Source organism: Zophobas morio, unplaced genomic scaffold (assembly GCF_036711695.1).
Source record: "Zophobas morio isolate AGI-343-1 ecotype UQ-CSIRO unplaced genomic scaffold, CSIRO_AGI_Zmor_V1 ptg000903l, whole genome shotgun sequence".
Taxonomy (NCBI): domain Eukaryota; kingdom Metazoa; phylum Arthropoda; class Insecta; order Coleoptera; family Tenebrionidae; genus Zophobas; species Zophobas morio.
This window is the reverse complement of record NW_026973005.1, coordinates 49624-73977: the sequence shown is the minus strand read 5'-3', so window position 1 is coordinate 73977 and position 24354 is coordinate 49624. Positions and strand designations below refer to the sequence as shown.

The window sequence follows — 24354 nt, the reverse complement described above, 5'->3', positions numbered from 1 at the left end:
GGAAGCACGGAGCTCGCGAAACATGCTATAGAACTGTTATCAAATGGATCAAGAGTTCTCTGTCTCCCAATTCAGCTCATAAAAAGTAGCTATATGGTTAATACCTGTTTAACAAATAATCACGTAAAAATAAAAGAGCAACCAAGAATACGGTGTATACAGGAACGCAAGCAAATAAAATGCAATTGGAAAAGTCCGCTCTTCCCCCGGGCGTTGCGATATCTAACCTTAAAAAAGTCGTGGTTTAATGTGTATATTTTAGTTAAGTAGAAATTAAGTTTGCGTTATTTACAGGTTTACGAAAATGGAACTTTTGCGTTAAAAGGGATCACAGTCGACATGTACGAGAATCAAATATTCGGATTGCTCGGACAGAACGGAGCAGGCAATATATATATATATATATATATATATATATATATATATATATATATAGTTGAAATTTTCTTTTTCATAAGGACTGGTTATATACAGGGAAGTCCACGTTGATCTCTATATTAACTGGAATGACCGCACCAACTAGCGGTACTGCAGTAGTGTGTGGTTATGATATTCGCAAAGATATGCCCAAAGCTAGAAAGCATTTAGGTACTTTTTTTGCTTGGCATGCCGGGCTAGGTGCCTCGCCCTTTCCAATTTCGATTTTTAGGCCTTTGCCCCCAGCACGACATTTTGTTTAACGCGCTAACCGTAGAAGAACATATGCGTTTTTTTTGCAGATTAAAAGAAGGTCATTTGTGATGAATTAATAATTTAGAAGTATATACGCCCGACACAGGTAATTATTTAGTTAAGGCGCAGTTTATCAAAGAAGAAGTTAAAGAAATGTTGCAAAGTTTACGCTTAGAAGATAAGAAAGACGTAAGTTTTTTTTTTTTATCTGTTGCTCTTTTTGGCAGCAGAATTAATATTATAAAACGATCAGGTATTCCCAGTAAAACTCTCTGGTGGGATGAGGCGAAGGCTGTGTGCCGGTTTGGCTCTTATAGGCGGCTCTAAGCTTGTCATATTTGATGAACCCACGGCTGGTTCTCCACTGGATATATTGGGGTTTCTTATAATGAAAGAAACTTATTAGGGGTTGATCCGGCGGCGAGGCTGTTTATACGAGGTTTAATACAGCAGTACAAAGTGGGTCGCACGATAGTTCTTACTACTCATTACATGGATGAAGCCGATATTTTATGTTTCTTGTTTTTGCTTATTGACAGCTACAAAATTTAATGTTTTTCTTTAAGGTGATCGAATTGCCGTTATGGTCAATGGCTTTATAAAGGCTTATGGAACACCTTTTTTTCTCAAGACTGTTATGGAGGTCGGACAAACCATCACCATTATTAGAGACCTCAGCATTCCGGCCATAAACGTTATTGATTCTGGTACTTGATTCTTTTTTTCTTTTTACTAGTTTACACGGTTTCACACTAATCCTTTTGATACGTTCTTTTTAAGACATGTTTAAACTCCGCACCTCTGCGATCACCTCTGCCATCCTCAACTATGTAAAGTCGGCTGTGTTAATTCGGGAAAACGCGGGGGAATTGGTATAAGATATCTCACGGCCACGGTCCTACTCATTAAAAAAAAAAACTATTTTTTATTTTTAGGTTTTCAAAATTCAAAGCTCGGGAAACTACAGCAACCTGATTGACCTTGTAGATTATATAGAAACGAATAAAAGCGAGCTCGGAATAAGTAGCTTCGGTTTTACTATTAAAGTAGAGTACCTGACACACCCACAGACTGTGCTAATGTTAATTTTTACTATAGGAATATCTGTTGGATCTCTGGAAGACGTTTTTTTAAAGGTTATAATACGAAATTTTTAATGTGTTTTAGCACATGCTTATCTCACTTTGATACGTGTGTAGTTATTTAAAGAGGATACGCTAGAGGCTGCTGACTGTAAAATTGTGAGCGAAGTACCACTAGGCTATATAGACTTATACTGGCCTTAATAAAACTGCGCCCTAGACGAGTGCGCCTGTCGAGAAAACGTTAAACGAGCTTACTGTGGATAGACTTGTTGACAATGATGAGCTTTTGTCCACTTGTTCAAAGGAGAGGGGTTAAAACGTCAATTATTCAAGTCTGTGCTAATCTTACTTTTAAATTTTAGGGAAATGGTTGTCTTTTCGTCAGTTTAAAGCACTGTTGTACAAGAAATTGTTATACTCAAAACAGGACTTTCACGGTTTTTTCTTGCAAATAGTTGTACCCATGACCATTGTGCTCTTCGCTATGGTAGATGAGCTGAAGTTGGGTTACGTAATCTAACACACTCCTTTATGCTAGTGGCTCTCCTCTTTAAACAGTTGGGAGGATTTGGACAATAAAGAGATCATTTTCTCCGCTTCCTTGTATGAAAAACACACCCTTGATCTTGCCGTCGGCTCTGCTCCACCTTCTGTGGTTATCCAAAAGCTATTAGGCCACATCACATGTGACTCTCTTTAACTTACCGATAATATAATACCACTAAAAGTTCTTTACGAAGCAATGCCGCCCACGTCCACGCAGCTGGTTCAGTTGCCTCTTGACAAACAGGGTTTACTGGACTACATCCTAGAAAATAGGAAGTGGGTCCCCCAGCATTTTTTCTGTACTTTTTATCGTTACCCCTGTAAATTAGCGCATACGATCACTTTGCAAAAGAACACATAGCCGCCTTTCACTTTGCCGAAAAACAAGGATGTAATATGACTATGTGTAGCCTTTTCTTGTACTAATGTCACTCCTATAGCAACCGGTTTTAGTACTACGTTGTTCTACAGCGAGACTGTGTATCATGTGCTTCCCGTTTTTTTAAACTACTACAATAACTTGCTGTTAAAGTTTGGTTTATTCATCTTTCTCTTCTCTCTTTGTGTATCATGCCTGCCGAAATGTTACATAATGGCAGAATGTTTGCTCCTCGAGAGGGCCTTCAAATACCAGGTCCAATTGTCGTAGCAATATACCCACTAGCCAATTTACCGAATGAAAACGAGGAAGGTGGGTTTTGTAAAGCACAAAAATTCCCCGTGAGTCTATCATAAATTTCGCTTTATCGAAAGTGAGAGTAAAGTACTTCTTTGTGGTGATACTGATCGGTTTTGGAATGAGCTTTCTCACAAGTAGTTTTATTCTCTTTGCAGTTCAAGAAAATCAAAACAAATCCAAGCAGCTCCAGCTACTTACGGTAGGTTTTTTTTTTTTTTGAGGATCATATAGCTTTAACCTTTCTCTGCTAGGGACTTAAACCAGCATTCTATTGGTGCGCCATAAGTGTTTGGGATTTTTTGGTTTCTGTTTTGTCCACAGGGTTTCTCTATACTATCGTCGCATTTTTTAATGATCGTTTTTTCAGTGGTACGTTTGATATTTTCATTAGAGATTTAAAAAAATAGGTAAACCGATTGAATAGGTGTGTTAATATTTTACATGCTGCTATTTTCTCTGATTTACACGCTGTCTATGAGTCCCCTAGTATATACATTTTCTTTTTTTTTTGAAATACCGGCCAACGCTTTTGCCTTCTTAGTGGTAAGTACGTAGCGATATTTTTTTGTTCTATAGTAACTTACTATCTCCTTTCAATAATAGATTATTAACATTTTGTTTGGCTTTCTTACGTCCTTTGTGAGACTGTTATTGCTAACCTACAACTATAAAACTGCTCATAACGCTCTCGGCTGGCTGTTTATGTTTTTTCCTCTATATTCTCTGATGCAGGTTTACGGTATTGATGCCTTTTACGTCACAAGGCTAAAAGCACACGTTCTAGGCCTTTTTAGGTTTTGTTAAAGTTAAATTTCAGCGTGTAGCATGCGAAGATTTTTCGCTTCCCTCTTCTTATTGCAATGGTATGCTCAATTTTAAAATAAGTCCTTCTCAGCACTTATTATAGCATATAAGGTCTTCCTTTCTTTGGAATATCTGACGACCTCCCTGGAAAATATTTAATAATTTTGTTGGTCGAAACAATATTCTATAACTTGCTTTTGTTTTTGATGGAGTATAGACTCTCGATTGTCATGTATTTTAAGAAATTAAAAACCGGAGCCCCTGAAAGGTGAGCGTTGCGATAGCTTCATTGCCACAGTAGTGATTAGTCTTGTTTAGCACTGAAGAACCTGACAGTCAACTTGATGAAGACATTGTCAAAGAGCAGAGAAGAATTTTAAGCCCACAAGGGGTAAAGTATAGAAAGGTTTATTGCTTAGAAAAAAAAAATATATTCACAATTTACTCAGGCGGGAGATCTTGTTACTGTTTTAAAACTGCGAAAAGAGTATAACACACACCCTATCCTGCGCTGGCGCAACAAAACACTTGTAGCCGTCAACAATCTATCTTTCGGTGTCCCTCGAGGCCAGTTGTTTGGTTTGCTCGGTAATTATTTAAATTTATCGCTGAGAAGGTGTTAAAGAGTTCTTGTAAAAATATCAAGGCAGTAATGGGGCCGGAAAGACCACTACATTTAAAATGCTAACGGGAGACCTACTGCCTACTTCCGGGCACGTCATCGCTAATGGAGTCGACTTAAGTTCGCATTACAGAAAAAGTGGTAAAAGTTTAGTTGGTTACTGCCCACAGGTATTACTATATTCCACCAGCTTTTTAGTTAGACTGTCATAGAAGTTTTTTTTTTCTTAAAATAGTCTAACGCTCTGTTGGAAGCTATGACAGGCTACCAGATTCTCCGTTTGTACGCCATTCTTCATGGTATCAGTGACCAGGACATTGATCGGCATGTCAATACCTTGATGAACTTGTAAGTACAAAATGGAATTTTTTGACACGAAACGATTAACCTTCGCTTTATTGCTTTAGAGTTGGCATAAGCAAATATGCTCAGAAGAAGTGTGGGACGTACAGCGGTGGTAATAAAAGAAAACTATGTGTTGCAATATCGCTAGTACGCGCCATTATAGACAACATAATAGCCAATGATCGCGTAAATTAACTATTATGTGTAGGTAGGCTGCCCAAAGGTGGTTTACTTGGACGAGCCGACGGCAGGAATAGACCCCGCAGCTAGAAGAGTTCTTTGGGACCTCTTGCTTAATTACGTTGACATGGGAAATGTGATTCTTTTAACGTCTCACTCGTAAGTTATTGGAGCATAAAAAATTTCCCCTCCCCCCCCCCTCACTTAAAAAATTTAAGGATGGAGGAATGTGAAGCACTTTGCCATAGACTAATAATTATATCTCGTGGTGTAGCAAAGTGTATCGGGTCCGTGCAACATCTAAAATCTCGATTTGGCAACGAAATATGCATATTTATAAAAGTCAAAGACACCAGTAAGAGATTATAGTTTATTTGTTATTTATACTGATAATTTACATACCTTTTGTAAAAGGTGATGAAAGCTCTATTTTAAGAGTTTGTGCTTATTTAAAAGATAACCTTCCTTTTTCAAATATTGAAAAACTTCAGGTTCTAAGTTTTTTTTTATTTTTTAAAGTAAATATATTCTAACGATGAGGTTCTAGGGACTAATTATCTGCAGTGTCTCTAAACATCTTATTCAACTGAAAGACTTTTTGTTGGTTGCAGAAAGTATCGCTAAGGACAGCGCCGTTGAAAGTTATCAGCTCGGGCAAACATCTCTTGAAAAAGTTAAGCACCAATTAATTATTATTTATTTAGTAATTTATTCACGATAATGACTTCTTAGCTTATAATTAACAATTAATTAACTGCAGATATTCATGAAATTTGCCAAGGAGGCTAAAGATAATTAGGAACTAGTATTTTAAAAATTTAATAAATATCTTTTTTCACTCACCATAGGATTTTAACAGTATAAATAAGTTTACAAGTTTATTTTAAGCAATCCCTTGTAATTACAAACGTTAAGTGAAAGGGCTAGTGACTAAATAATTATAACTGACGGGTAAAGAGAGACTTACCTTAGTATTTGAAGAACACTGCTTTCTTAGTTTGTGTGTAAGGCGTCCCAATATTAGCATCTATCAACTTCATAATATTTTAGAAAGTATATTTTAAGAATTTTATAACATTACTTTTAATTTTCTATTTTTGTATTAATTATTATAATAACCCTAAAACAAATGAGACTAACAGCAACTTCAAAAATCTGCTCCATTCAATTATGGAACACTTAGGGCATAATCTTAGGTCAGGTTATTACAGACAGCCTACGAAATATTTATAAGGCCGAGGATGCCTGTATTTCAGTACCACATACCGAATTTCCAGTTTAATTACGTCGTTGTGTGATTAGAAATAGTGTGAAATAGTGTATGTAGCTCAGGAGGGTAATCTTTCTTAATTCATATCTGTTTTCCCGTAACTGTGCGTCTAGTATGGGGTAAAATTCGAAATATTTTATATGATAATAAATAATATCTCAGCATCAATTTTGTTTAACCTTTTTTCATTAGTTGTACAGTTATTTGTTGTGGATGCCCAGGGATTTTAAAATACTAAATTATTACATTACTCTAAAGCATTCTGCATTTCTGGATAAACTACTATATGCTCTGTCTATAATTTCTATATTTCTATATTATTATTGACTTTCGAAGAAGCTCTATATATACCGAGCGCAGACTACATAAGCAGATTAGGGATTATATTTAGTTCACATGCATCGTAATTTTTATAAGTTATATATATATATATATATATGTCGACCTTACAGACTTGAATCTTTAAGAACACAAATATTATAAACAATGAAAATAAGTAGTATAGTGTAGAAAAAATAAACTACAAATAATTATAGTTTAAAGTTAACGTTTAAAAGCAATGTAATATTTTCTTTGAAAGCTCTTGATCCATATGAATCGCTAATACCCCCACCAAACAAACAATACGTATAAAAAAAAAGAGCGCGACGTGCACGCCCTCAGCCGATCAACTTTTAACTACATATATCGGGTTCCCCTTTTAACTGTATATCATAGATTTTGTGGTAAGTTCATAGATGGCCGCTAGTAATGCTGTCACAAAATTTTTTGTTACTAAGAAGTTATCAAAGCCGCAAGCATATTTGACTTTTCAGGTCTAGCTGCACTAGGTTAAGGTAATAATCTCGACTGACTAATAGTTCTATACTATACCCATATAGCTTACTTTCTTAAGCTATATAATATAAGATAATAATTTTCAAAGTAATGTTAGTAAATCACAATACTTTTTGTACATGAGTTAGTTTTCAATAAAGTGATTTCTAATAGTTCATATGATAATAACCATAATGTAAAAAGTATATTAACTAGAACATTTAAAGGAACTTCACAAAAGCAAATATTGGAAGACTGCAAGAACTAACTCCACTGGGAGATCCACCTGAAGGTCTATGTAAGCATGGAAAGCAGAGGAGGCTTTTAATGATTCCACTTCTAAAATGAAACCAAAGGCAATGGCTATTAATACCTGAAAGCCTGGCTTGCATTATAAGAGGTGTTAATTGAGAGCACAAAGACAGAAAACGATAAAATCGGTGAAAAACCTTTTGGTTTTCGTTTAATTTATGACAAGACAAGAAAAAAAAGTGCTTACTTAAAAAAACACAAAAAGCGGTGTTCTAAGAAACAAAGTAAAGTAAACTGTAACTAGGTTTTTTTTTTCCTTAGGGAAATAAATTCTGACCTTAAAATATAAAAAAATTTATCAGTTACGTGTATAACGACCGTTCTTGTAGACATTTTGGAATACCGATGATACAGGTTAAACAAGAGCCAATTAAACTAATTAATATTCGTTTGATAAAAGAAATCGTCAACAAAAGCAAGAATTGATTACTAAATATTTTCATGAACATATCAATATTAACCAATAATATAATTAGTCCTGCAGTATAAGCAATAAGTAATCAAATGACAAGCTTTTATTGCCATTAGATTAAATCCTATAATTCCTTTTAAACTAAACAAAACCAGATATTGCTACTCCATCAAAAGAGTGGCCCAATATTAGAAGGTCATTAGGGAACAACAGTAAACCGGGGCTCTTACCAAAAAAAGAGAAAGCGAATACGTACAAGTTGACTGACGAAGAAAAGGGACTAAGCGTAAAGCTTCTTCCTGAAGACTCTGAGTACCCTATGTACAGTAGGACGGGTATTTTTGTAGCTTAAATGTGTGGCCTTTATTGCGTAACTCATGTCAAAGTGTTAAAGCTCTTACTTCGACCAAGTATCTATATCCTTATGGAAGCGCTACCTTAAATCAATAGTTTTCAAAATATAGTTATATTAATAAATAACCAGGACAATATACAGATCACTCACTCTCGAGTTAAAAAATGCTCAGTAGAATGAGATATACTGACTTAATATAAACCACAGAACCATTACGGGGGCTAACTTTATTACTAAATTTTCATATTATACTCTGTACTAGAGATAGCTACAGGCACATATAATAAAAGATCCGGCTAAAAAATAAGTAAAGTGAGTCTCGAAAATTAACTGTCTAGAGGATAGCACGTTGATGCGAAGGTTTTAACTTGAAGAACTAAGCTTGGGGGGCAAGTATTACTTATTTAACTTATTAATAAAAATCTTGGTCTTTATCATCTTCTATAGGCTTAATTTTATAAAGTGGAATTTGTTCAAAATAAATTAATATTCGATTAAAATTAAAAATTTTATAATATTTTAAAAATTATCTAGTGAAACTAGTTAACTTAGTGTTTACTAAGCTGCTAAATTATTTATTAACTTCGACTCAAACGCTCTCTAGACCAACGTTAAAGTACAACAAAAAAGGCTGGTAAACACCGAAAAAAAGACAGAGAGGAGTCTAAAAAAATAGACGAGCCATCCACGACAGTTACTGGTTTTCGTTCTAGTCAAATAACTTTGGATACTCGATCTCTCAATCAGGAGTAATCGCAGACATATTACATAATAGCTTTCAAATCGTATAGGTATCATTATTTTCTTAAAACTAACAAACGAAAACTAGCGCTAACCCGCGAATTTGTGCTGTCGCACTTGAAGCGCCGACGCTATTGTAGTGGAGTCGTAGGTCAAGCAGCGGACGCGTATTCATTTATTGGCCGGATGTAAGACATATACAACTGCCGTTTTGTTTCGCAGAGAAATCTTGCTCTTGCCGCATAGTAAAAGGTAAATCGCCTTAGTTGCTGCCTTGATTTTCTCCACTAGATAGTCCACGTGCGGCTGCCAGGTAAGTTTGTGGTCAGCGATGACCCCAAAGCATTTCGCTTAAGAACAACACGGAATCATCACGTCATCAAAGATTAAGGGCGCCAACAAGGGAACGCGTTTTTTGTAAATAAAAGCGCTTTGCTTTTCATAGCATTTGTAAAAACTTTCCACTTACGGCATCAGACAGCAAGGGTTTGTCCCTCATATATATATATTGCAAGTAAAAGGTGTGAAAGAAGGGATCCCTGAAAGGCTCCTGCTGTCAGAGATCGCAGCGGCGACTGTGTATTTCCCACGCGCACGCCGGACGCGGCCATTTAGATATGACTCCAGCACTTTGGTGAAGGCCAGGAGGAACGGATAACGAACGCAGTTTGTACATGCCAAACTCGATTAAAAGCTTTTTCAACGTCAAGTAAAACAGCGCCTGTTGCCTTCTTAGGGTTAAAAGCGCGAGGTCCATCAAGTTAAGCGAAGGAGCTGCTGAGGCTTTAAGTGCCCGTGCTGAAATGGAAACTAAAACTCCAGCAAGACGTCCCGAGTGTCAACGTCCTCTTTTAGACGGCACAGTAAATCGGCCTCACCCACTTTGCCTGCCACTTCTTAAAGATAATGATGGGCCGGTATTTCTAGTTGCTGATCCCTGTTTTAAAGTTTGGCAGATCTCATTAAGGTCGCCGTCTTTCATCGGATCAGAAAAGCGCCATCACAGCTTTACTAAGAGGTACAGAAAACGCATTCCTGTTAATGCCAATTCTTCAGCATCTCATTAGTGATGCCATCGAGTTCAAGCGCTTTTCGTCTGGGTAACGCTTCGACAATCTCTTGATTTCGCCTGCATTAACTAGTTCAAGTACTTCGTGTACACCGGGAAGGAGGAAGCTCAGCTGTTGGAACGCATCATTGGCAGTTAGTTGAGCGGCTGGCACGTTTTGGGTTGCAAGGAGGTTAGCGAAAAGCGTAGATTTTTCTTCATCACACTCGGACACTTAGCTCCTTCACGAAGGGGTGGTAGTGCTGAAAGACCCCGATTTTTGACCTTTTTAACATATTTTCAAAGAGAGAACTGCTGCTGTTGCCTAATTCGAATATATGGCGTAGTTCAGCCTCCCATTTATTGTTGAAATGGGTCATTAGCTTCTTTCTTATGCATTTGTAAAGTCGATTAAGCGCAAGTTTGTCTTCGGCGCTCTTCGATAACATGGCCTCTCGGATAAGACGCAACCCTTGTTAGATAAGTACCTTTAGTTCGTTAGGCAGGCAATTGGGGTGGTACGTTACTTCACTTTTATGGCAGTAGTGCCAGTCACGTTGGGTGCGCTTTCTAATATAACGACAGCATTATCCAGCAGGGCGAAAAAGGTGCTTTCTCAAAACTCATCATATTTGTCCGAGTTTGTAAAAAATTGGGTGACGGTCTTCGGTGTGTCTTTCTCCTCGCTACTACGAAAATAATTGAAAGGTCCTGACTGAAACATCTAGTGAGGTTGAATGATTCCTTTTTACCAAGATAGCCACGCCCCCGCCATGTGCATCGATCCGGTTTTGGCAGTACGTAACAAAGTTGCACAGGTTGCGACGTTAGGAAGAAGGTGGGCCTCATAAATGGCGCACACATCAATTCTCTCACATTGTAACAGTTCCTGGGGCTCGTACTTCTTACTCTGAACACCATTCGCATTCCAGATAATAATGAAATCCAGCGGCGTATTTTTGGTTTAGTGACCGTTGCAAACAGCATCTAGCCCTTTAACTGTTTCAAGCATTCAGGAAAAATACGTCGTTAAAATTGCTGACAGCTGCCGTTCTAACGCCTTTTCTCTCTCATTCTGGGTATATGTATTAATTCTAGTGGTAAATAACGCTTCTTACGTTCGCTTTTGACAATGTCCTCCGTGTGCATTCGCTCTACCCGAAGGGGTGTGAGGACCTGAGCGCGCAAACCCTCCTCAATGGTTTAGAAGATAGAATTTACAGTAAATCCCACAGAAAACGAATTTCTAGGAATTTTCTTCAGGTTGATATGTAAAGAATTAATTCGGAGCTCGCATGATCGGTGTTATAGAGCGGTAATTGTTAGCTGCCAAGGGAAATATTTTGAATCGAAGGCGGTTATCCCTTGACCACCGGTTACGCCGTTGGTTTGCAAAAGTCGATTTAATAAGGGCCTCTTTGTTTTTCGCATAGAGTTAAGGGAGAAAATTATCTTTTACGAGAACCCGTTTAATCAATCAATCATTTTTCTTAGGAGCAGTGTCAGAAGCACTGCTCATCTCAACGTCTATGCTGTGCTGTAAAGGTTTTACGGGCTTTTCCAGGTCTCCATAAATTTCACTACCCTCACTTCGCTTATTAAGCTATTATAAGTTGTATTACCTCCATATTATTACTAAAATTATTATCACTACTTAAACTATTAATATTACTAATACTGTGGTCGCTCTCGGCTATATCATTAATAGACACACTATTATATGGTATTAAAATGTTACTACCACAACAACTATTACTACTAAAACCTACTTTATTGTTAAGAGTTTCTTTTTTGGTTAACTGTAAGTTCTCGCTTTCTTCTAATATTTCAAAAGTCTGTTGCCAATCTAAAATTTGTAAAGATGAGGAAACATTATTATTAGTCATCATATCAGCAGGCTCCTTTCATCTCTTTAGACTTTAGTTTGTCATAAGTAGTTTTTAATGTGCTCATTAATTTTAGCTTTGATTGAGTTAAATTCTCTCCTGAGTTCTTCGTTGCCAGCTAACAAGTTAGCAATCAAGGTGTGCTGCTCTTCTTCAGTAGAGAGGCTCATTTTTTATACGGATAAAGAGTGGATAAATATAAATAAATAAAGAGATGGGTATAACGAAATAATAATAATAATAATAATAATAATAATAATAATAATAAATAATATATATTATAAGAAGTTTTAACAAGTATGCCTACTGTAAGTAAAAAGTAGTCGAGGTGCGCAGGACACATTAAAGCTGCAAGGGGGTTGTGCGATCCTACGAGCCATCCGTGTTTTATTAAATATATATATATGTCTTACATATTAATGCAAACAAACTAAAAACTATCTAATAAACATTAACACCTTCTATTAACCCAACTTTGAATCCGTGCTATAAGGTGACTAAATTTCAAACATTTAATATAGGCAAATTTTTCGGTGCATTATGAGTGCTTATTATGTTTTTAAAGTTTTGACCTATTACTTCAAAAGTTAGTTTAGAGCCTTCATAACTTATCTGGGAGTTCTTCAAGCCAAGTATGAGATGGTAAACTGTCAATTAGGTAAAGGACGAAGTACTATCGCTTCATTTTATTTTTATTTACAGAGGACTAAAATATCTCTTGTAGTTTTTATTGATCCTTAAATCCGTTAAATCATATTCTCAAGTCTTACTCAAACTTCGCGTTTTCACATTAAAGGAAAAATGATAAACCTTACTCTACTCTAGTATTTCTAAATGAACAAATGTTTAGTATAACTATTCATATAAACTCAAAATTAATTATTAAAATGTTATATAGGTGATTTTAATTATTGGTTATCATAAGTTTTATCTTTAAGACATCCTTGAGATAAACTTTACAGATTGTATATACATTTTACTTATTTGAGAGGGGATGCGGGTATCCTAACTTTTTCGTTAAGTTTAATATTTTTATATTCTTCAATAGTGTTAATTATAAACCCTGTATGCTTGTAGTTTTAAACTATAGCGATTACATCAAATAGTTTTATTGCATGTTTTAAAAACTTTGTGCCATGGGGTTAATACGGATCATAATTGCAAATTCAGTTCCTTCAATCTGATATCTTTTTGGGTCAGTTAGTTTCTAAGTTAAACTTTTATTTAAATTTAAGGGGTCTTCTTTTTCGTTCGGGTTATTATATTATATTCTTATGTTCTAAAGGTTCTTAAGGTCCCTTGCTGCAAGAGTATATAGTTTCTTGTGTAACCATCTGCTTAGCACTTTAGAGCCTTTTTTTAGCTTTTAATTATTCTTCACATCGTCTTTTTTTTAATAATATATAAATTGCGTTTTTTATTTGAAAGTTGATGGGATTGCTCTTACTGTTTCTTATAGATTTTTATCACTAAAACCGGAAGGGAGTAAAAAAAATCTATCAGGTCAATTCATTGTTTTAACTTTGCGTGAAATTTCTCTTCTACTTGAAATATGGTGCCCTACTGTTGATTCTAGAACCATTTTAATAACTATTTTTAAATTAAAATAAATATTTATAAAAGTGAATCTAAATGATAATATAAGTATGAATGGTGAGGGGATGGAAGGGTTGATAGCGTGGATTTGGCGGTGTGTGATAAGAAGGCAAGCGAAAAAAAGGCAAAAGAAGAAAAAATGGAAAGACAATAAATGGGGAAAAACCTATTGCCTTTTCATTTATTTATTAATAACTCTGACATGCTACATCTAGGCCTCTCCTTTTATAAGGCCTCAAACACTGCTTGACCTAATTTTGATCCTGCGTAAAGTCGGGATTATAAAGGTCTGGTTAAATAGGTGGGTCATTGAACACGAGACGCAATCAAGTTGATGCCGAGGTCTCCGTATTTATTGTATAAACTCGTATAGTAAGTTACTTTTATTAATAAATAGCGGATTAGAATGAGCCAAAAACTTTTCATAATTCTCTTTGCCTGTACGTTGAAAGAAGTGTGATAGAGTTTTATTATTTAATTTGCGGTGAAGAATAAAGCTTGGATCAAACCATGGTGCACCTAAAACTGTTTTCAGTATAGAGTTTTGTATAACCTGAAATGACTGAATAATGGCAGGGGGATAATATGACTACGCCGCAGATGCGTATGTCATCTTTGGCCTAATAGTGATGAGATAAAGTAGAGCTTGTTGCTTTTAAAGAGGCGACTTTTCCGACAGATAAGCGGGTATAGTAGTTTGATCTCTAGTTTAGCCTTTTTCGTGACATGTTCAATATGGTTGCGCCAAGAGAGTCTTTTGTCTATGGTAACGCCCAGATAGTTGAACATTTAGTCTTTTACATCTTTTATTAATGATTATGGCTGCACCTTTTGAAGTTAATAGTAAGGCGCCACTGGACGAATTAGAGCTCGATCCTTACAATGTATGCTTCAACATGTTTTATTGCTAGCGGAACTAACTTGGATATAACAAAGATTGTCGTGTCATCAGCGAATTGCGATAAATATGTTGAGGTATTAGTCGGTCTGAGTATGTCTACTGTAAGTCGGAAGGAACTTTGTACGCTTTCACCGAGTTCCTTTAAACTTGAGCAGGCCTTGGTAAAACTTTTCAACGGTGCAGAAATGATTCAGTAGGGGAGAAGAGGTAATTTTGGTATTCTTAGGCTAATTATTATTCTATTTGTGAGACCCGCATGCCAAACTCTATCAGAAGCCTTTTCAATATCTAAGAGAACTGCACATGTAGACGTTGTTATATCCCTTTGTCACGTGCCGGTAAACCTTAAGCATTGCTGCGTAGATGAATGGCCCTTCTGAACCCAGATTGGTTTTCAGGGGTTAATGATTTTGTGCTACATATTTCTGTAATCGCCTGAGTATAACTGCCATTGCAACTTTGCTTGCACAGGATAGTAGACTTACTGGGCGATAACCCGCGGAGTTTAAGGAAGGGTTTTTTAATCTAGATAAAAAAATAAAAGTCACCTTTTTTTTATAGATCTGGAACTAGTAAAAAACTATTAGTGGTGTTAATTATAAGAGTGAGAGTTTTTATGGCAGACTCAGGTAAGTTTTTTAGCATGAGGTTTATTACACTGTCAGGTCCTGGTCACTTATTAGTTGAGAAGGTATTAATAATTGATTGTACTCTTCGAAGTTTGTGTGCTCCTGAAAAGGTGCTTGTTTACTAGAGGATAAGAGTTGTGTGAGGGTAGTTGACCTACCTGAAGAAATTGTTAAGGGTGGGCACTGGGACAGGAGACAATGAGCAAAGATTTCCTTTTTCTCTTTGTCGTGGTGAACAGTTACGGTTTTCGACTTTTATGGGAAGCTTGCTGTTTATAGCGATTCTTCACGAATATAATGAATTGCCAATAAGAACGAGGGTTACTTTTATTTCCTAGTTTAGAAAGCTTATCCTTTCATTCTCGGTTGTGAAGCAAGAACAAGCTTCCTTTTTTGACCTTTTGTCAAGTTTGTTTAGTAATTCGTTTATCTTCAGGGGGAGTTAACTTAAACTTCTCTTTTTGCTGTTTTCTTGAACAACTTCAACTTCTGTCAGCAGATGTCGTTTTAAAAATAATTGTTTCATAGTGGTGGAGGCCTTTTGGTATGATTGAATTAATCGGGCTTTCAAAGTTAGCTACTGAATCATTGAGAAGTGGGGGCGAATTAGGTCTCAAAAGGTTGCCTTTAAGTTTTTCGTCTAGAAGACTCTTAAAAGGTTTCCAACTGGTGAACTTACGTAATAAAGGCGGAGAATCAACTTCTGAGAAGCTTATTTCGAAAAATTCTTATTGTCCCTTTATTACTATTAATCTTTCTATATATACATTACAATATTAAAAACATGTTCTTTGGGGAAATAAGATTTAAGTATAACAACAAGCCTGCTGTCAAATTTTATCAAGTTTAAACATGCTAAATAAGTTCAAGATCTTGTTTGATGTATAAACTACTCAGCTTACAACCTGCTTTCAAACTTGACTGTGCTAGTGTTTTAGCTCTGTATAATGACTCCAAGAGGTTGTGTTATTTCTACAGACAAAATTTGTTTTATTTATGGTTAATATAGTTTAAAGTCAAAAAAAGAAAAATAAGTGATTTTATGAAGAAAGTGTATGCCGCTTATTCTAAAGTGCAACTTTGGGACCAAGACAAACCTTGGGCTCCTCACAAGTTGTGCAGAAGATGCGAGGGAGATCTTCGTAGGTTGTTCAAGGGTAAGAAAAACTCATTTCATTTAGGCGTTCATATGATGTGGTGTGAACAGCAAAATTACACGTATGATTGTTTTTTTGTTCGATAGCTGAAAGGTTGTAACACAAAAAATATATATATTATACTCAGACCTTAATTTAGCTTTTTTTCCCGTTGCCTCATAGTTTTGAATACCAATTCCTCTCCCACCTTTCAGTTTGGATGATATACAGAGTGATTCGAAGGAAGGAACTTTATAACCACCCAAGCTTGATCCCTGCTCAAAATTCCTTTTTGATGAGGGAGACCCCTATTTTTTTTTTTAGAGTGAGATTAGGCCTTTCTAAGGATGAAGAAGAATTGCTAGGGCCAAGACTAAATTTATAAAGACTTGCATCACCAGGAACATCATTTTTGTGGTTCAGTCACCGAGGAAAGGATATTATTCAGATTTTTATTCAAAGAGGGAATCTTGTTTTTTGTAATGATTTTCAAGGGCTTTTTAAGCGCTTTGAATTAAAAATGATCCACCTGAGTGGATCATTTTAATTAATTCGTCTGGAACAAGCCTCACAGTAGCATTGTTGCATTATAGAAATACATTTGTATTAATCCTATGGAACACTCGGTGCATTTGGAGGGAAACTATTACTTCGGCTATAATACTGTGAAAGTCAACTATTTATAATATCAGTGGATGGTTTGTGGAGACTTTAAAATAGCGACCATGTTTTAGGGCTAGCGGGCAGGTTATACGAAACATTCCTGCTTCATACTCCTATGGGTGAGTTGAGCCAGGGACCTCCTTTGGATAAAACCTGATCAGCCACTTTAAGATGCCTTAACCCTTGGTGAAAAAAACGTAATTTATACGACTTTGGTATTACCTGAAAGGGTTAAAGGCTCTTGAAGCAGTTTGTGAAATCACTGCCAAAAGATGGAAATTGTGTATTAAGTTCCAAAGCTCTCTGGACCAAATTTGAAAGAGGAAGATGGGGGTAAATGAAAAAAAGGTGTGGGCTTCCTTCAAAGACGGGGTGCACAGGTTTTTTAAAAAAACTATAGGCCCTCTCTACAAAACCATTGTACAACGCATGTTAGCTGCATATAAAACTCGAGGTTGCAAGAGGAGCTTAAAAGCTCATTTTTTAAACTCCCATGTCGACTATTTTCTCGAAAACTTGGGGGCCTTTGCGAAGAGTAGGGAGAACGATTTTACCAGGATGTCCGTGATATCGAAAGACTTAAACAAGGAATATGGAATGCGATAATGCTAGCTGACTACTACAAGTTGTACAACCTTAAAACGGGGTTGGAAAGCGAAATCGTGTTTGGATGTGCGCCAAAAAGAAGAAAAAGGTATTAGGCGAAAAGAGTGAAAACAGAATGTTAAATTTTTTTTTTTTTGTTTTTTATATTTTTAAGTCAGTGTAATTTAATTTGTGAAATTTTTTATCGCTGTTATAGTTTTTTATTGTTAACCCCTATTATTATGCAAAAAACCGTACTTGATATAGTACTTGATATAGAAATGAAGGACATTGTTGGGTTCAGCATCCTAAAATGCGAAGTTTACCTAAATTATTTCATGCAGTTGAAAAAAAATTATTTTTGTAGGTTTATGTTATTATTTTTCTTTATTGTGATTATTATTATTACTATCATGATTATTGTTGTTAATGTTGTTTGAAGTAAAGTTATATTTTGCTTGAGTACATATGTTTTCTAAAATATTTTAGCTCATACAACTCCCTGCCTATTTCAAGCAGGAGCAGGTTGTACACGAGATATTATTATATTCCATAACTGTAATGTTCGATTTATGGTGTCGTTATACGAATATCAGCACCGGAAAATTCTTGCCCTTGATATAAATTTCATCATATTGGTGCACTTTGGACTTAAAAAAAAAATTGAGTGGGTACTTAGTAATATTAAAGGGGAATGTCATTTAACATATAACGTCTCTAGGTCTTGCCTTTTAGGTCCGTTAATAAGTTAAATGTATCCACTCCTTGTTAGAATCTGCCGGTTTGATAAGAAGAATTTTTATAAGCAACCAATGGTGAAATTTCTTTTAAAATCGAAGACCATCCCAGTAAATTCTAATAATTAAGTCCACTGAAATCCAAAATTTTTCTCGGGCGACTTTCCTTCAATTTTTTTATTACTACTTAACATGTAGACCGCGGCCTGTAACAGCTTCACTCCTAATTTTTTTTACATTTTTGACAGTTTTAATAGACAAAGTGTCATTTCCGACAATATCGATTTATCTTTAGGTATTGTTGACAATTTAACACCTGCTATTGACGTCCTCAAAGAAGCGACGTCTATAAATTTACTACACTTGTTTTAAAAAATGCCCTCAAATATGGCAGCAGTGATAGTTCCCTTAATTTTAAGATTTTTTTTGAATTTAATGTGCCCATTAATTTATTAAAATTTTATCCATGTTTAGACATACCATAAAGAGTGCTAGCTCCTTAGAACTAGCGTCCTTTGCGACTACGACTATATCATTCCTGTGATCCCATCTGCTGGTGTATCCCAATATAAGGTATCAAGGTACATTATTTGTCCTGAAATACGTTAATTATTGGTTTCGCTTATTTTGTTAACTGTATTCATTTTTAAGCTTACATTTTTAAGCAGGTCTCATTACATTTTTTTTATTTGAAATTTTAGAAAAATTCTTTAATAATTAAGGATAGCTAATAAGCCCCTATTTAAAGCGTTCATAGATATACAATTCATAATATCAAATGTCGGGGTCATTGCTGTATTATTGTACCCTTGAACACTGATATGAAAGTAGCCATTCTCTCCTTAGCGTGAGCAATAATCTTATTTTCCTTATTATAATATACTTTATTATTTTTTAAGCAGATATCAAAACCCTTTCTCATTTTATTTACTCACGGAAACCATTTGATGACTATAATTTTTATTATTAATGGCTTTATAACGATCAAAAAATTTCAGACAGTCGGTTTGGTATACCTCAGTGTTATTGTTTATTGCGTGCATAACATATTTATCATTTCTGACATCAGTCAACAACTCTCTATCTATAATGAATGGAGAATAGACGTCAGTGCGTTAGTATCAACTACTAATATCCATTTCTGGGTTTATAATTTTTTGAGCGTAATGAGTTTTGTTAGAGTGTGTTTCTTAGTTTTCGACTGTTTTCAGATTGCAGCGTAATCTAGTTTTTCAGGACAGTTATATCACTGTTCTAATGATATAAAAACATTTAAATTTTTAGATTTTTTGCATCAACGGTGATTTGAGGTAATATCCTTTTGAGCGTGCACCCCTCTTCTATTTGACTAGAAATATAAATTCCAAAAGGTGGTAAATTGTATTATGGACTCGTCATCACCTTTTCTTGCTCACGAGTGACTTTCTTCCAAATGCATTAACGTTCTGAATCACATGTTTTGGAGCAGTCACTCGTAATTATTTTAATTCATGCCTTAATCTCATGGATGAGGCTACTCCTAAAATTTGTATTCCCCTGGTCTTTTTTTTTTAAGTTTTTAAGCAGAAGTAGTATCAGGTTTCCCTATTTCGTTAGGGAAGAAGAAGTCATGAATCCAGTTTATGCTAACTTTACTCTAATAAACACTGTCCTAATTTCTAAGCGTCCCGTATGATTTGTTACCCCATATTGCAGGGTGAAGAAAATTGTAATAAAATACATAGTTGAGGAGAAGGAAAATATTTTCAATGGTATAAAACGGGCATTAAAAAATATCAAGTTAGGCAGTAATATTGAAAATAAACGAAAAAAATTAAGAGAAAAAGGAGTTCGTATGTCGTAGCTATATATCGTGAGCCCCGCGGCAGTCAGGCGTTGATAAAGTGATAGAAAGAAACTATGAATCAATAGTAAGAGCTGTCTTTATTTTTATTTAATTATTTATTGCAATGGTATGCTACAGTCGTTATGACTATAATAACTTCTTAACTAATATTTCTCAAGTGAGAGGGTTCGGAAAGGTTCTCTATGCTGCCGTTAATAGCCATGTCCACCTAAAAAAGAGAAACCCCGAAATAGAAAATTAACTTATAAAGACTGAGTAAATCTTCAATTGCTCTATGGAAACAAAAAAAATTCTTGGTAAAATTACGTCACTATTAGTTTATAGCAATTATTTACGTCATTATAATTACTACCACTGTAACTATAATATATTATATCGCTTTTATTATTTAACTAAGTTAAATATTACCACTATTATATTATTATGACTAATACTATTAGTAATATTATTACCATTTGTTTGAAGTAGCTCAGCTAAGCACTTAGTAAACTTCCAAAAATGGTTTCAGTTTGCATTCACCATGTAATTGGCAGAGTCTTATATATAAAGGAGCACCTGTAAACATTCTTAATAAGTTATCTTGCATAAATTCCGGTATATCTATGTTGGAGGTCGAAGAGTAGGCCCAAGCTACTGATGCATAACCCATCATTGGACTTATAAGAGCTTCGTAAATAATTTTGTCCTCAAGAATAAGGGCACTATTTTTGCATATAAGCGAATATAAAGCGTGTGTACTATAGTTTAATTTTTTTGACCAAATATTTGATATGGATCTTCCAATTAAGTTTATAATCAATAATGCAGGTGAAGGCAATATGAAAAAAGAAATGTTTTGTAGTACCCTTTTCCTTTTTTTGGTGATAAACATGAAGTGACTCTTTAAAGAATTTATGTTATTTTCCGCATTGATAACAAATCTTTAATTAAGTTAACGTAAGATTGCATATATTTAACTGCAAAAGGCGGAAATTTTTAATTGCTGTAGATAAGAATGTCAGCAGCACACATTGCCAAGGAAATTTGAGCATAAGGGAAGGTGTGTCAGACATATAATGAGGATAAAATAGGAGACGACAGGGTCCTTGGAGGAACGCAGCGTTAAGTAGATTATACGGACCATGGAGGATCTACTACTGAAGTATGACTTTAATTTCGTATCACTTATGCGGGGTAAGGCACTTTTGGTCATTTTATGTAAGAAACTCATGTGCCATACCTTGTCAAAAGCCTCCTGTATGCCTAAAAACCATAACATTGGATTTCTTGTAATTAAGTGCTTTAGTTGTGTTTTGCCACCAACCTTAGGATTAGCGGAGTGGTAAAGTGGCTCCTTCGGAAACCAAAATAAGAAACTAGGGTTTCCTTATCAACGAATTTTACAACCTTAAAGGAAGCACAGCACCTGCAACTTTTCCTGCAGGAAAATAAGCTGACAAGGCGATAATCTTTAGCGTAGCTGCTTGGACGAGCTGTTCTTGGTATGAAAAGCAACTTTAGCTTGCTTTCATCCTAAGATAAATAACCATGGGTAATAATCGAGTTAATGAGCCCAGCAAGGTAATTAATTACGGTTGCAGGAAGACTTTTTCTAAGCATTTTTATATGAAATTTTACCAGAACCAACGCTTTTCCTAGGGTTAAGTTTGTTGATTGTAGATTGTATCTCATCTTTATTCGGTAAGGGTTCCAAAGTAGGTAATGGGCTCCTACAACGGGAAAAAAAGTGAAATTTTTCTCTTGTATGCGCACTTCCTGTTTTCTGTCCACAGATAATTGTGTTGTACATTACCCGTGTGAATTTGCAGCATAAAAGTTTCCTTTTTGAAGTTTGCGTAGGTAACTTCCCAGTTCTTGATTATAGAGATCCAGGATTGAACACATTTAGCATTTCCACAAAGTGTTATAGGTATGAGTTAAGGATTACAGTTTTTTTTTGTTAGTTTCCATATTATGTTTTGAAAAGCTCGCAATTCTCGTTTAACAAGCTTACTAATCTTTTTAAAGACCAGGGGCCTTCCTTTCAAGTATTCTCACTTAAGCGGCGTCTTTTAACAATAAGTTCTTTGATGTGAACAGGAACTTCAAGATTGAAGTTTTTATAGGGTTTAAACATGGTTACGTACTTAAATGACTTCAAAGACAGAGGCAGCCTTGTTAATCCGAAATAACATGAGGGATAAGGAAAGGAGGTCGCTTACAGATTTCTTAATGGTACAATCAGTAATTTTTACAAATTTCTCAGTTGTGTCCAAAAAATTATCTCCAACTTCTTGCAAGTCTGGGCAAGGGTCAGATGACAATTCGTAGAGGGTTTTAGCATGTACATGTACACGTACGTCTTTTAAAAGGGTTATCCATTTCGCCCCTCGGCCCTTGAGTTCATAGGTGTGTAGGTTCAGAAGAAGCTAATACTAACACATCATCCCCTCCCGCCCAAAATTCTAGCATTTACCGTTAGGATTATCGACTGTTCTCTTTCATGAAGGGCGTTCACAGTTTAAGTGTCCGAAACAATGACTGAATGGCCTTGTCAAACAACTTAACTTAAATCTTATACATCCAGATTTTTATTCGGAGATTCATAAGTAGATAAAATGTTCACAGAACCAGAATACCCAAGTTTAGTAAGGATGTCAGTTGATTCTACACTCTGTACCTCAAAATATTCCAAAGAGGAGTGTCTCACGTCCTTTTTTATAAGAATGACTGCACCTTTTTCCCCCCACATCATAACTATCTTACCGATAAGCTTTGTAATTTGGGGGGTGCAAAACCTACCACCACTCTTCAGATGAGTTTCCGATAGCAGCGCAAGGTCATTATCCAACCAATTAATTTGTGTAGTTCTTGTTTTTAGTCTGAGACCCCGTTAGCATTCCATAGAAGTATTTTAAAAAGGTTTACAATATTTTTTTCATTCATTGTCGATCGTTTTATTATAAAAATAAGTCGCTTATCGATCCAGGGGTTTAAATGCTGATGGCTTAGGTACTAACAATTTTTGTTATCTATAACTTCATTTAAGTTTAGTGGAAATTTATGCAGCTTTGTCTGCAGTCGCCTTGGCGTCGGGTATGTTTGGTGTAACAACATTGTCCGGTGACAGAAGTGACCGACCGGTATTCAATAAGTTATTTCTAAAAGTGCAATTTTAGGGTAGTAAAGGCCACCTCCGAGAGCTAGCAGGCTATTCACCCTTGCAGTTGGCACATGTTGAATTCTCAATTTTTCTTTTAGGCACGTTTAGATTCATTGATTTTCACCGCATTTAACACATCGGTATGGGTAAATACAGAATATATAGGTGTTCAAAGGTTCAACGGAGATGTATATGAGTTTAATATTTTTAATATTTAAAATAGTACATTCACTTTTGGGTACTTTAACTAAAGCTAAGATTGATGGGGATCCTTGACAATATTTCCGCATTTTATAATCTCAATAGACCTGGTTTTCTAAGTCTTCTTTAATGTCTTCTACATTTATCCTCAAGCCACCACGAAAGACTACCTTTCTTAGTCCTTCTCGGAAGATGCAAAGACCCTTATTCCATGTCTCCTATTCTTCGCCATTAAAATCTCATAATTATTAGTTCTTAATAACTTGTGCACCCTACTCCAAAACTTTCTGTTGCGTGTTGTTGTAGGTGAAATTATGCATTTTTTATGGGGTGTATGATTATTAGTATCTTTATCGTCATTGGTACATTTGTTCAAACGTTGTTAGTCTTGCTGGCCCACAACTACTATTATTATTAATATTGCTACTAATTTTAGTGTTATTATTTTATATATTACTGTTATCATCGTTATTAATATTATTTCTGGTATCTACATTATTAATTTATTACCTTTTAAAAAGTTGACTATTATATTTATTTTAATTACTATTAATACAATTATTACTACCATGTAAATTACAATTACTACTAGAGGGGAATCTCTTTCATTTTACTGTCCTCCAACGTGTCCTCTTTATAAGCCCAAACCTCGTCTAAAATTATTTGTAATGCGGAATAAGGATTAGCATTTGTAGCTCCCAGAATAGTCTTTAGTCCTTACAAACCTTTCCCCATTTCTTGATATTTTTTCAGAATTATGTTTTCTTTCCTGGTGAATAACATATGCTTTAAGCATCAAACTTTTTTTTTTAAAATCGGAGTTCGCAGCTAACGGATCGGCGATAAGTTATTGTTTTTCTGTATTAGCGGAAGAACTACCCATAACGACCTTAAAAAAAAAAAAAGTAATATATAGAATAAAGATGGTTACGCAAAAAAAAATATTGTAAAATAAAAAGAATAATATTATTAGTGTCTTTATTATTAGTTTGCATTGCTTATATACTGAAATTTTAATAGTATTTTATAAAGATTAGAATACTAAAATTCCAAAATTTTTATTTTGAGTTTTTTTTTTTTCATAACGTTTTTTAAATGAAAGTATCACAGGCTATCAGTTTAGCTTAGAATTTTTTATAGATTAT

The 24354-nt window shown here is 35.2% G+C and overlaps 1 protein-coding gene across 1 annotated transcript; it reads left to right on the top strand.

Moving 5' to 3' along the window:
- The first annotated feature begins 506 nt into the window (after window positions 1-506).
- Window positions 507-8095, top strand: LOC135122152 (phospholipid-transporting ATPase ABCA3-like). The gene is made up of 7 exons (XM_064046374.1): window positions 507-588; window positions 650-706; window positions 758-861; window positions 926-1028; window positions 5005-5092; window positions 7247-7317; window positions 7899-8095. The coding sequence occupies exons 1-7, from the start codon at window positions 507-509 to the stop codon at window positions 8093-8095; spliced, it is 702 nt and encodes a 233-aa protein (XP_063902444.1).
- The last annotated feature ends 16259 nt before the right edge of the window (window positions 8096-24354 follow it).

Bases quoted from the DNA above. Each gene is read 5' to 3' on its own strand.
- LOC135122152 (XM_064046374.1), top strand. From the start codon at position 507: ATGACCGCACCAACTAGCGGTACTGCAGTAGTGTGTGGTTATGATATT. The intron at 707-757 runs GTTTTTTTTGCA...TTAATAATTTAG, and splicing joins AACCGTAGAAGAACATATGC to AAGTATATACGCCCGACACA. The intron at 7,318-7,898 runs GTAAGCATGGAA...AAACAAAACCAG, and splicing joins AGATCCACCTGAAGGTCTAT to ATATTGCTACTCCATCAAAA.